Below are 13321 nucleotides of genomic sequence, written 5' to 3'. Positions count from 1 at the left end.
AAATTAGCCAGGCATGTGGTAGTAACAAAAATAAAATAAAATACTTAAGGGTAAATTTAACCAAGGAGTTAAAAGATCTGTACACAGGAAACTAAAACGTTTAAAAAAACTAAGAAAACACAAATAAATGGAAAGCTATCTTGTGCTGATAAATTAGAAGAATATTATTAAAATATTCATACTACCCAAAGCAATCTGCAGATTCAGTGCCATCCCTATCAAAATTCCAATGTCATTTCTTATAGAAATAAAATAATCCTTAAATTCACATGCAACCATAAAAGGCCCTGGCTAGCCAAAACAATCTTGAGCATAAAGAACAAAGCTAAAGACATCCAGTCCCTGATTTCAAAATATATTATAAAGCTAATATAATCAGAACAATATGGTGCTGACATAAAAATAGACACATCAACTAATGTAACAGGATAGAAAACCCAGAAATAAACCCATGCATTAATAGTCAATTGATTTTTGACAAAGTTGTTAATAATACATAATGAGGAAAAGACAGTCTTTTCAATAAACTGTACTAGGAAAATTGGATCCTTATCTCACACAGTATAAAAAATCAACTTAAAATGGATTAAAGTCTTAAATATAAGATCTGAGACTGTAAAACAACTACAAGAATACCTAGAGGAAAAGCTCCATGACATTGATCTAAGCAATGGTTATTTAGCTATGACCCCAAAAGCACAGGTAATAAAAGCAAAAATAGGCGCGACGGCTACCTGTAATCCCAGCACTTTGGGAGGCCGAGGCAGGTGGATTGCCTGAGGTCAAGAGTTCAACACCAGCCTGGTCAACATGGTGGAATCCTGTCTCTAGCAAAAAAATACAAAAAATAGCTAGGCATGGTGGCACACGCCTATAATCCCAGCTACTTAGGAGGTTGAGGTAGGAGACTTGCTTGAACTTGGGAGACAGAGATTGCAGTGAGCTGAGATTGCACCACTGCACTCCAACCTGGGTGACAGAGCAAGACTCCATCTCACAAAAATAAAAAATAAAAATATAAATAAATAAATAAATAAATGCAAAAATAGACAAATGGGATTTTAGACAAAATACAAAGCTTTTGGACAGAAAGGAAACAATGAACAAAGTGAAGAGATAACCCATAGAGTGACAGAAAATGTATGTAAATCATACATCTGATAAGGGAGTAACATCTACAACAAATAAGAAACTCAAACAACTCAATAGCCAGAAAATAAATAACCCAATTAGGAAATGGACAAAGTGGGCTGGGCACACTCACTCTTGTAATCCCAGCACTTTGGGAGGCCAAGGTGGGCAGATCACCTGAGGTCAGGAGTTCAAGACCAGCCTGACCAACATGGAGAAACCCCATCTCTACTAAAAATACAAAATTAGCTGGGAGTGGTGGCACATGCCTGTAATTCCAGCTACTTAGGAAGGCTGAGATAGGAGAATCGCTTGAACCTGGGATGCGGAGGTTGTGATGAGCCAAGATCGCGCCATTACACTCCAGTCTGGGCAATAAGAGCAAAACTCCATCTCAAAATAAAATAACATAAAATAGGCAAAGTGGCCAGGTGCAGTGGCTCACGCCTGTAATCCCAGCAGTTTGGGAGGCCGAGGCAGGCAGATCACTTGAGGTCAGGAGTTTGGGACCAGCCTGACCAACAAGGTGACACCTCATCTCTATCGAAAAATACAAAATTAGCCGGGTGTGGTAGCTTGTGCCTGTAAAGGAAAAAGGAAAGGAAAAGAAAGGAAAGTAAAGGAAGGAAAGGGGCAAAGCATCGGAAGAGACATTTCTCAAAAGAAGACATTCAAATGGCCAACAGGTTCAAGAAAAAAAATGCTGAGCACCACTAATCATTAGGAAAAACAAATTAAACCACAATGAGATATCATCTTACATCTGTTAGATTAGATGTTATCAAAAAGACAAGAAATAAGTGTTAGTGAGGATGCAGAAAGAAGAAAACCCTTGTACAATGTTGGAGGGAATGTAAATTAGTACAACCACTGTATTGGTCTGTTCTCATGCTGCTAATAAAGACATACCCGAGACTAGGTAATTTATAAAGTAAAGAGGTTTAATGGACTCACAGTTCCACATGGCTGGAGAGGCCTCACAATCATGGCAGAAGGTGAAAGAGGAGCAAAGGCACCTCTCACATGGCAGTAGGCAAGAGAGCATGAGCAGGGGAACTGCCCTTTATAAAACCATCTTATCTCATGAGACTTATTCACTACCATGAGAATGGCATAGGGTGGCCCACAATTCAATTACCTCCCACCAGGTCCCTCCCACAACACATGGGGATTATGAGGGCTGCAATTCAAGATGAGATTTGTGTGGGGACACAACAAAGCCAAATCAACCACTATGAGAAATAGTATGGGGTTTCCTTAAAAAACTAAAATTAGAACTAAACTACTATATCATCTAGCAATTCCACTTCTGGGTATATATCCAAAAGAGATCAATATGTCATATCAGTATGTCAAAAAAATACCTGCACTCCCATGTTCATTGCAGCACTTTTCACAATAGCCAAGATACGGAATCAACCCAAGGGGCCATCAATGGATGAATGGATAATGAAAATGTGGTGTATATACTTAACGGAATACTATTCAGCCTTAAAAGAGAAAAAAATCCTGTCATTTGGGACAACATAGACAAATCTGAAAGATATTATACTAAGTGAAATAAGACAGGCATGAAAGAAAAATACTGCATGATCGTATTTATATATGGAATCATAAAAAGTCAAACTCATGGAATTAGAAAGGGCTGGGCGTGGTGGCTCACACCTGTAATCCCAGCACTTTGGGAGGCCAAGGCAGGAGGATTCCTTCAGCCCAGGAGTTCAAGACCAGCCTGGGCAACATAGTGAGACCTCATCTCTACCAAAACAAAAAAAAAGTTTTTTATTTGATTTCGTTTGATTGATTTTTTGAGACAGACTCACTTTGTTGCCCAGGCTGGAGTGCAGTGGCGCAACCTCAGCTCACTGCAACCTCCGCCTCTCAGGTTCAAGAGATTTCATGCCTCAGCCTCTGGAGTAGCTGGGATTACAGGCACGTATCACCATGCCCAGCTAATTTTATATTTTCAGTAGAGACACGGTTTTACCATGTGGGCCAGGGTGGTCTTGAACTCCTGACCTCAGGTGATCCTCCCGCCTCGGCCTCCCAAAGTACTGGCATTACAGGCATGAGCCACTGCATCCGGCCAAAAAGAGGTTTTTAAGAAGAAGTAGAAAGGAGAATGATGGTTACCAGAGGCTTAGAGGGTGGGGTGGGGAATGAGGGAGAGAGAATGGGAAGTTATTGGTCAAAGGGGTTCCAAGTTTCAGTCAGACAGGAGGAGTAAGTTTTGAGATCTACTGCACAGCACAGTGACTATAGCCAATAATATATTGCATACTTCAACATAACTAAAAGGGTAAATTTTAAATCTCTCACCATAAAAATTATAAGTGAGGTGGTAGATATGTTAACTGGCTTGATTTAATCATTCCACAGGTGTACACAGATCAAAACAGCACACTGCACCTCAGAAACGTACACAATTATGATGTATCTATTTGAAACAATATTAATAAAATTTTCAAAGAAAAAAGAATATTTGATGGCATAGGAAATTCCAGTTACATACAATATAATCCCAATTGTTTAAAATATATCATTATAAAACTAAGAGCAGATGATCAGGAACACAGATTCTGCAGTCAGACAGACTTAGGTTTAGTCTCAGGTCTACACTGGTTGCTACTGGAGCTTAGATGAGTCTCTCAGCTCTTTAGTTTCATTACCTCCTCATCTGAAAAATATCATCTCCCTCATGAGTCATTATGGAGATTAATGAATGCATACATAATATACCTATCACCATCCCTGGAACATTGCAAGCAGTAAATAAATATTATTATTATAATGATTATATCCACATTATAAATTCTTCACATACTGATGCTGTGGGTAATCAGTTCCCAAGAGATTTGAATATAATGACATTCTCTTCATACTAAAATGAACTGGCCATAACATACTCATGCAGAGATTCAGGTAAGAACAGTCTTACCTGCCTTTAAGAGGGCTACCAAAATTGCAAATGCATGTAACCCTTTTACTTAGCAATCCCACTTGCAAGAACATCTCTTACAGAAATGCCTTCACATATGTGAAATAACATTCACTCTTCACTTTTGTGTAAGATTTTTTTAAAGACAAATGTACCTTAAAATAGGATACTGTGCTGCTATGCAAAGGTCTCCAAGATACATCATACAGCAAGAAAAGTAAGATGAGTACCAGTATAAGTGAAACGATACCTTCAGTGGAAAATAACTTTACACATTGTGTTTGCATAAGTAAACACTGGAGGAATAACAAAAATCAACACATGTGGTTACTTCAGGGAGCACGAACTGTTTGGGGGAACAGGAATGGGACTTAGACTCTTCGCTGTAAGTCTTTTTATGTTACCTGACTTTTTAAAACTTTCACTGATGTATAATATACACATAGAAAATTGTACATAAGTATAGCACTGAATTTTTTTTTTGAAACAGATTCTCACTCTGTCGCCCAGGCTGGAAGGCAATAGAACAATCTTGGCTCACTGCAACCTCTGCCTCCTGGGTTCAAGCAATTCTTGTGCCTCAGCCTTCCAAGTAGCTGGGATTACAGGCATGCACCACTACACCCAGTTGATTTTTGTATTTTTAGTAGAGATGGGGTTTCAACATGTTGGCCAGGCTGGTCTTGAACTCCTGACCTCAGATGATCCACCAGCCTTGGCCTCCCAAAGTGCTGGGATTACAGGAGCGAGCCACCACGCCCGGCCCACCACTGAATAAATTTTTAGAAACTGAACACAACTGCATGATCAGGCCTGTTAATGAAGCAGAACATTGCCAACCTCCCCAGAAGTCCCCTTCATGATTACTTCCAGCCTCTCCACTTCCCCAACAAAAACAATCATTTCTAATACGTATTCTTCTGTGTCTGACTTCTTTTGCCTAAATCGTTTGAAGAGTTCTCCATTTTGTAGTGAGTAAATTCATTTCTGGTGCCAGATATTACACTGTAATTTATTTGTAATTTATTTTCCAGTCTACGGTGATGGGCATTTGGGTTGTTTCTAATGTGGCACTATTACAAATACTAATCCTTTTTTTTTTTCTTTTGAGATGAAGTCTTGCTGTGTTGCTCAGGCCGGAGTGCAATGGTGCAATCTCAGCTCACTACAACCTCTGCCTTCCAGGTTCAAGCGATTCTCCTGCCTCAGCCTCCTGAGTAGTGGGATTAAGGCGCGCACCACCACACCTGGCTAATTTTTATATTTTCACCATGTTGGTCAGGCTGGTCTCAAACTCCTGACCTGGTGATCCACCTGCCTTGGCCTCCCAAAGTGCTGGGATTACAGGTGTGGGCCACTGTTCCTGGCCACGAATACTAATTCTATCAATATTTTTGCTCTTATCTTTTAGTAAGCGTATTCTTCTTGGGTTTGAGTTAGTCTATGGTCCTAGCTCATTTGTGGGGCTCAAAGGCACTTTCCTGAGCAACCCTCCAGTAATAATCCTCCTACCTCTTTATCCTCCAAGGGAATGTAGTGCGGGAAGCTGGTCCCAAGCTGCTGAGGAATTAATAACCGGAACTTGTTGTATGCTTCAGAGACAACCTTGGCCACACTGGATTGGAATGGCTGTTTATCAATCAACATGCAGTAATCCTTGATGTCCCAGATCTAGACACAACATGTGGGTTAGTGGCCTCACACCCCTTGACCCAGACCCCAACTCACTCTGTGGGCTCCTCCCAGAACATTCCTCTTCATTTGGTGGGGGTTAGGGGTAGTTCTTACTTACATCTCTGAGATACCTCACCACTAGGGCCAGAAAGGGCCTTAGGGATCTTCTAGGCCAGACTCATGGATTAGCAGGCAGGAGGGTGTGACCAGCTCAAGGACAGCACACCCCTGCCTCATGTCTTGCCACAAGGCACAAAATCAGCTCCTGAGACAGCTGATCCTAGATTAGCCACACGACTGGGGGATGAGGGAGTTGGAGAAGACAGTGATGGAGCATGGAATTCTCCGGGGAAGGCTTCTTGGAGGGGCTTTTTGAACCAAGTCCCTGTCACTGAGCTTAGCAGAGCAGGAGAGGACTCCTAAGGTAATCCACCCTCCTCCCTGCATTGTTTTACAAATGGAACCAGTACCCAGAGGGAGTAGGAACTAGGCAAGGGCCATGTGCAGTGAAGAGGTGGTTGGACACTTGGCTGGCACCAGCTTCTCAATCTTCCTGCCAGTTCTTCCTCACCTTGATGTATCCTTTACAATCCCCCGTGATGAGGATCCAGTCATTTTTATCAGTGGCCATGGCACCCACAACAACATTTTCATTGTCTAGGTCCACAGGGAACTTCCCCAGCAGGCCTCCGCTCCCGTGGAGGGACCAGGCGTAGATGTAGCCGTCCATGCAGCTGCTCAGCAGGGCAGCCGTGTATGGCAGGCGAGGCCTGGTCTGCAGGAAGATTATCTGAGGAAGACAGGAGGGCCCAGCTCAGCAGGGCTGTGAGCAAGTGTCACATGGTGCTGAGGGACCCCAGCGAGTCACCACACCCACCTGGTCGCCCAATTTCCTAGATGGCCAGTGAAAGTGGTGATGGTGGTCCCACCCTTCCTACCCGGCTGGTGACAAGGAACATCATACTGGACTATGAACTACTAGAGGGCAGGGATTTTGTGTCTTTTTTGTTCACTACTTTGTCCTTAGTAACCACAATGGTGCCTGACACATAATACATGATCAATAAATGTTTATCAAATGAAGGCTTACAAGTTTGATTCCACATAGGCTCAGACAAGATTTTCACAACCTGTAACTCAATTCAAAGTGATTTGGGGAAGGAACTCATTCCCCTTCATGTACATCTATAGTGAAATACCCATATTTTCCAGCTAATCATCAAGAAAGCATTTTAAACAAATTCTTGTTCAAAACTTGTTTTGATCATATGCCGTTTGCTAATTCCCCACTCTGCTCACTTTTCCCTTACATGTCACTCCTGTGGCTCATGTGGGGGCCACAGTGGGAAGTTACTCTGCATGGCAACCATGAGAAGAAAGTTTCTTGCCTGGCACCCAGTAGGGGGCTGAGAGCATAGCCAGGGTGGTAGAGCAAATCAGGCCAGAAAGGGGAAATTGGAAGCTTCCTCACTCCTGCTAACTCAGAACTTTACAGTGTAATAGCTTATGTGTCCCCAAAGCATGTCACCACCACCAACAAAAATCTGGATTATCAAAAATCTCATGGTGGCTCATGCCTGTAATCCTAGCACTTCAGGAGGCCAAGGCGGTTGAATCACTTGAGCACAGGAGATCGAGACAGCCTGGGCAACATAGTGCGACCCTGTCTCTATTTAAAAAAAAAAAAAAAAAGAAGGGAAGGGGAGGGGAGGGGAGGGGAGGGGAGGGAGAAAAAAAAAAAGAAAAGAAAAAAATCTCAATTATCCTTATTGTCATAGAAATCCGAAACTAGCTGTTCAAACTGCTTCCCACTAGCCCCAGTGCCAGGGTCAAAAACCAGAAGTCACTTGTACCCAAAGCTTGATGGCTTCACTGGTGAATTCGACCAAACATTTAAGGAAGAATGAATACCAATCCTTCTCAAACTTTTCCAGAATACTAAAGAGGAGATAACACTTCCTAACTCATTCTATGAGGCCAGCATTACCCTGATATCAAAGTCAGACAAAGACACTATAAGAAAAAAAAAAAAAACTACAGAGAAATATCCCTTATGAACACTGATATTTAAAAATTCTCAAAAAAAAAAATTAGCAAACTGAATTCAGTAGCATATTAAAAGGATTATATACCATAATCAAGTAATATTTATTCCTGGAATGCAAGGATGATTCAACATACAAAACTCAATAAATATAATATACCACTTCACAGAAAAAAGAAAAAACCCACGCGATCATCTTAATTGATGCAGAAAACGATTTGACAAAATTAAAAAAATATATGAATAGAAGGAAATTACCTCAACATAATAAAAGCCATATATGAAAAACCCACAATGAACATCATACTCAGTAGTGAAAGACTGAAAGCTCTTCCTCTGGAATTAGGAACAAGGCAAGAATGTCCACTTTTGCTGCTTTTATTCAGCAGAGTAGTGGAAGTTCTGCCAGAGCAATTAGGTAAAAAAAGAAATAAAAGGCACCCAAACTGGAAAGAAAGAAGTAAAATTATAAGTTTGCAGATGATATTATATGTAGAAAACGCTAAAGCTCCCACACCAAAAAAAGGGGGCTAATAAATGAATTCAGCAAAATGGCAGGATACAAAGTCAACACATAAAAATCAGTTGCATTGGCCGGGCATGGTGGCTCACGCCTGTAATCTCAGCACTTTGGGAGGCTGAGGTGAGTGGATCACTTGAAGTCAGGAGTTCGAGACCAGACTGGCCAACATGGTGAAAGCCCATCTCTACCAAAAAATACAAATATTAGCCAGGTGTGGTGGCAGGCGCCTGTAATCCCAGCTACTCGGGAGGCTGAGGCAGGAGAATCGCTTGAACCTGGGAGGCGGAGGTTGCAGTGAGCCGAGATCATGCCATTGTACTCCAGCCTGGGCGACAGAGCAAGACTATCTCAAAAAAAAAAAAAAAAAAAAAATCAGTTGCATTTCTGTATACTAACAATGAACAATCTGAAAAGGAAATTACAAAAATTTTAAAAAGCCCTGACTCCAGTATCCCAAGTGGCTCCATCCTCTCCAAGACGCCTTGGGCACTGGGGAGAATCAGGCCAGGCCCTGAGCCCAGGCCCCCAAGCCCCATCTTAATGGCCCACTCCCCAGCTCATATCCCACTCCCTGGCTGATCACAGCCAACCTTCTCCACCGAGGCACTGGACTGAAACAACATATTCTTCTGCAATTCTGCTTTTCTTGTTTCATCCTCTTTGTAAATGGACTGTTTGCTGTGGATCTTGCCTGGCTGCATGGATGTGTCAGCAGCACTGGAAGGTTTCTGGAAAGAAAGATGGGCACCCAAGTCACCATGAGGGTGTTTCCCTTCCCCATGGGGGACCAGAGACCAGAGGAAGATGACAAAGAGCGACCCTCCCAAGGCCCCGCAGTAGGCACACTGCCCTGGAAAAAGCAGCACTCAGTGGATCCCGGGAAACCTCCACTTTAAATTCCCAGCAGTTCTGCTAGAGCAAAATTGGGGCAGAGACTTGAGTTTGCCTTTGGGGAAGACCCTTCCTTTGTCCTGGAAGAGACCATCCTGGTTAAAAATGAGGATAAAGGTCGGGCATGGTGGTTCACACCTGTAATCCCACCACTTTGGGAGGCCGAGGCGGGCAGATAAGAGTAACTCCTCCTTCTCTTTCTCCCTATTCGCCGCAAAATAGAACTGTCAGCCATTCTTGGAAGGGCTGGTCCTGGGGCAGAGATGAGGCTCAGAGGAGGAGGAAAGTGGTTTGTCTGTATCTGGGTCTCAGACTCTTGCAGCCTGGTCTCCGAGCAGGTGAGGCCCCCATGGCTCCCTCTGCACCTGGGCCAAGGTCAGGTGACTTGCGCTTGAGGACTGAGAATGCAGTCCAGGATCTAACTTCCAATTTTAGGTTTTCAGGGTTGTGTTCTCTTTGGTTTCTGCCTTTCACTTTCTCATCTGTCCAATGAGGATAATTACAGAAACTAACCACCTACGTAACCAAGCTCCCCACCCCCTCCAGAACAAGTTGCCATTATTCCTCCTGCTTCCCAGGGTGCTCCCCACCTTCCCTGCCCCACAGGATTCTGGTTCACAGCTGAGAGAAGGGTGGGAGGAGTGTGTGCTTCTGTTAACATACCCTCTTGGGCTGCAAGGGCAAGGGACTCCTAGAGGCGTTGAAGTTGAAGATGGGCTTGAGTGTGCCGGTGTTCCAGAAGAGGATGTCCCCACTGTAGGAGGAGGTCCCGAGGAACTGGTTCTGGTACTTGGCCATGCTCAGGATGTCCTCCGTGTGGTAGGTCTGCCAGTGGTAGCATAAGAGCACCGGCTTGGTCTTGTGGAACCTGTGCACATGGCCAGAGGCAGGAGGGCTGAGAGCTCAGCCTTTAATGCTCCATCCACTGGGGAAGCACTGGAGCCTTGAGGATTCTGGGAGCCAACTCAGAGGAGGATACTCCTAGGTGTCAGGGCTAGGCTGAGGCCATGTCCCATTGACCTCATTTACTAAGCGTTTACTACGTGCCTTCTGCAAAGGCCCTGTCGTAGGGGCTTTACATAAACTAATCCTACGGATAATGAATGCGTAACATACCCCCAGTCAGACAACTAGGTAAGGATTAAGGTTTAAAGGGGGGGGAAACAGTGGCCTTACAGAGGTCCCTAAAAAGAAAGGGATCTTGAACATAGTGTTCCTTCTGCCTGGAATGCTCATCCTATCCTAAAGACTTCACAGAGACCCTTCCTTCTCACGCTTCAGATTGCACTCCAGCCACCATACCTTCACCAAGACTTTCCTGACCACTGCCCCCAAGAAGAAATCAGGTTTCCACGCATTCAACCCTCATAGAAACCCCTTCTTTTCCATGGCACTTAATATACTTTATAATTATAAATGAAAGTATTAATATTTGATTAGTACCTGCCTTCTTGATATAGACTGAACATTCATATTCTCCAAAAATTTATGTTAAAACCTAATCCTCAATGTGAGAGTATTCACAGGTGTGGCCTTTGGAAGGTTATTAGGATAGACGGGCAAAACCCTCACAAATGGAATCAGTGCCTTTATAAAAGAGGTCCTAGGCTAGGCATGGCGGCTCATGCCTATAATCCCAGCACTTTGAGGGGCCAAGGAAGGAGAATTGTTTGAGGCCAGGAGTTCAAGACCAGCCTGGGCAACAGAGCAAGACCACATCTCTACAAAAAAAAATTTTAATTAGCCAGGCATAGTGACACACACTTGTAGTCCTAGCTATTCAGGAGGCTGAGGCAGACGGATCACTTGAGCCCAGGAGTTCAAGGCTGCAGTGAGCTGTAATTATGCCACCACACTCCAGCCTGGGCAATAGAGCAAGATCCTGTCTCTTAAAAAAATAAAACAAAAATAAGAGGCTCAAAGAGATCCCTTGTCCTCTTTACCATGTAAGAAAATGGCCATCTATGAACCAGGAAGTGGCCCTCAGCAGTCACTGAATTTGCCAGTGCTTTGATCTAAGAATTTCCTTCAGAACTGTAAGAAATAATTTTCTGTTGTTATAAGCCACCTATTCTATGGTATTCTGTTATAACAGCCTGAGTGAACGAAGACAGAAATTGGTACCAGGGGTGGGGTGCTATGGTAACAAATACCTAAAAATGTCAGAAGTGGTTTTAGAACCAGGTAATGTCAGCTAGGCAGGGTGGCTCACGCCTGTAATCCCAGCACTTTGGGAACTGAGACCGGTGGATCACTTGAGGCCAGGAGTTCAAGACCAGCTTGGCCAACATGACGAAACCCTGTCTCTACTAAAAATACAAAACATTAGCCAGCTGTGGTGGCACACACTTATAATCCCAGCTACCTGGGAGGCTGAAGCACGAGAATCACTTGAACCTGGGAGGTGGAGGTTGTAGTGAGCCAAGACTGCACTACTGCACTCCAGCCTGGGCCATAAAGCAAGACTCTGTCTTTAAAAAAAAAAAAAAAAAAAAAAAAAAAAAAAGTAGGTAATAGGTAGAGGATGGAAGGTCCATGCTAGAAAAAGCCTGCATTGCTACGCATAGACCATTAAGGGTGATTTCAGTGAGGGCCTAGAAAGAAAAGAGGACAGATGCAGAGAAAGCCTCAGTATTCTTAGAGAATACCTAAGTAATCCTGAACAGAATTTTAGTAGAAATATGGATGTTAAAGACCATTCTGGTGAAGTCTTGACAGAAATGAGAAACATGTTATTGGAAACTAGAGGAAAGGTCCTACTTGTTACAAAATGGCAAAGAACTTGGCTGAATCATATTTGTGTTCTAGTGTTTTGAGGCAGGTAGAACTTGCAAGATAAGAAATTGGATATTTCACTGAAGAAATTTCTATGTAACATAATGAAGGAGTTGCCTGATTCCTCCTAACAACTTATAATAAAATGCAACAAGAGAGAAATGGTTTAAAAACCAAACTGTTAATCAAAAAGGAAGCAGAATCCAGGAGCACATGCCTGTAACCCAGTACTTTGGGAGGCCAAGACAGGAGGATTGCTTGAAGCCAGGAGTTTAAGACCAGCTTGGGTAACATAGCAAGACCCCATATCTATAAAAAAAATTTTTTAATTAGCCAGGCATGGTGGTATGTGCCTGTAGTCCTAGCTACCCTGGAGGCTGGGGTGGGAGGAGCTGAGGCTGCTGTGAGCTATAACCGCATGACTACACTCCAGCCTGGGTGACAGGGTGAGACCCCGTGTCTTGGGGGAAAAAAAAAAAAAAAGGAAGCAGAACTTAAAAGATTCATCCTATCTATATAGAAAGGAATGAGAAAGCCTGTTCAGAATAGAACATTGATATGGTTTGGCTCTGTGTCCCCACCCAAACCTCATCTTGAATTGTAATCCCTATATGTCGAGGGAGGGACCTGGTAGGAGGTGAATGGATCATGGGGGCAGTTTCCCTCATGCTGTTCTCATGATAGTGAGTGAGTTCTCACAAGATCTGATGGTTTAAAAGTGGCAGTTTCCCTTGCACTCTCTCCTGCCACCATGTAAGATGTGCCTTGCTTCCCCTTCACTATGATTGTAAGTCTCCTGAGGCCCCTTCCTAGCCATGCAGAACTGAGTCAATTAAACCTTTTTTCTTCATAAATTACCCAGTCTCAGGCATTCTTTATAGCAGTGTGAAAACAAACTAATACAATCATTAAAGACAATAGCCAAGCACTGTTTGATGAGATTAGTATGGATCAGCCAACCCAACAGAAGCCAGTGCTATTCTCCAAGACAATGAAAGAATGACCCTGAAGGCAATTCAGAGATCATTAGGACTGTCCCTCCCATCACCAGCCCAGAGTACAAGGGCCCTGGGGGCAGAATGGTTTCAAGGGAATGGCCACCAGTGCACATGGGACCACAGTACACTTTACCATCATCGCCTAACTTCACAGGATCCATTCTTCATGCTCCTTGACCACTCTAGGTGTGGCTCCTGTGGACCATGGTACAGCATGGGTTGCACTCAGCAGAGCTGGGAGGACACGGCTGCCTCCACTGCCTAGATTTCAAAGGACAGGGCCTCCCAGCAGAGCCACAGCCTTGGAATTGCAGCCCCACAGGGCCAGGGGGCTCATGCAAGGAAGT

General features: G+C 43.5%; 1 protein-coding gene across 2 annotated transcripts in view; it reads right to left on the bottom strand.

Moving 5' to 3' along the window:
• The window catches only part of EFCAB8 (EF-hand calcium binding domain 8), a 102766-nt gene that overhangs the window by 35716 nt on the left and 53729 nt on the right, over window positions 1–13321 (bottom strand). For both annotated transcript variants that reach the window (XM_037982882.2, XM_073007901.1), the window contains 4 exons: window positions 9865–10069; window positions 8901–9038; window positions 6315–6533; window positions 5582–5740 (listed from right to left, as the gene is read on the bottom strand). In XM_037982882.2, coding sequence (XP_037838810.2) covers window positions 5582–5740; window positions 6315–6533; window positions 8901–9038; window positions 9865–10069 — 721 coding nt within the window. The remainder of the gene's footprint in view (window positions 1–5581; window positions 5741–6314; window positions 6534–8900; window positions 9039–9864; window positions 10070–13321) is intronic.

Source organism: Chlorocebus sabaeus, chromosome 2, assembly GCF_047675955.1.
Source record: "Chlorocebus sabaeus isolate Y175 chromosome 2, mChlSab1.0.hap1, whole genome shotgun sequence".
Lineage (NCBI taxonomy): Eukaryota > Metazoa > Chordata > Mammalia > Primates > Cercopithecidae > Chlorocebus > Chlorocebus sabaeus.
The sequence above is the reverse complement of the archived record's forward strand: the minus strand, read 5'-3'. Positions and strand labels throughout refer to the sequence as shown.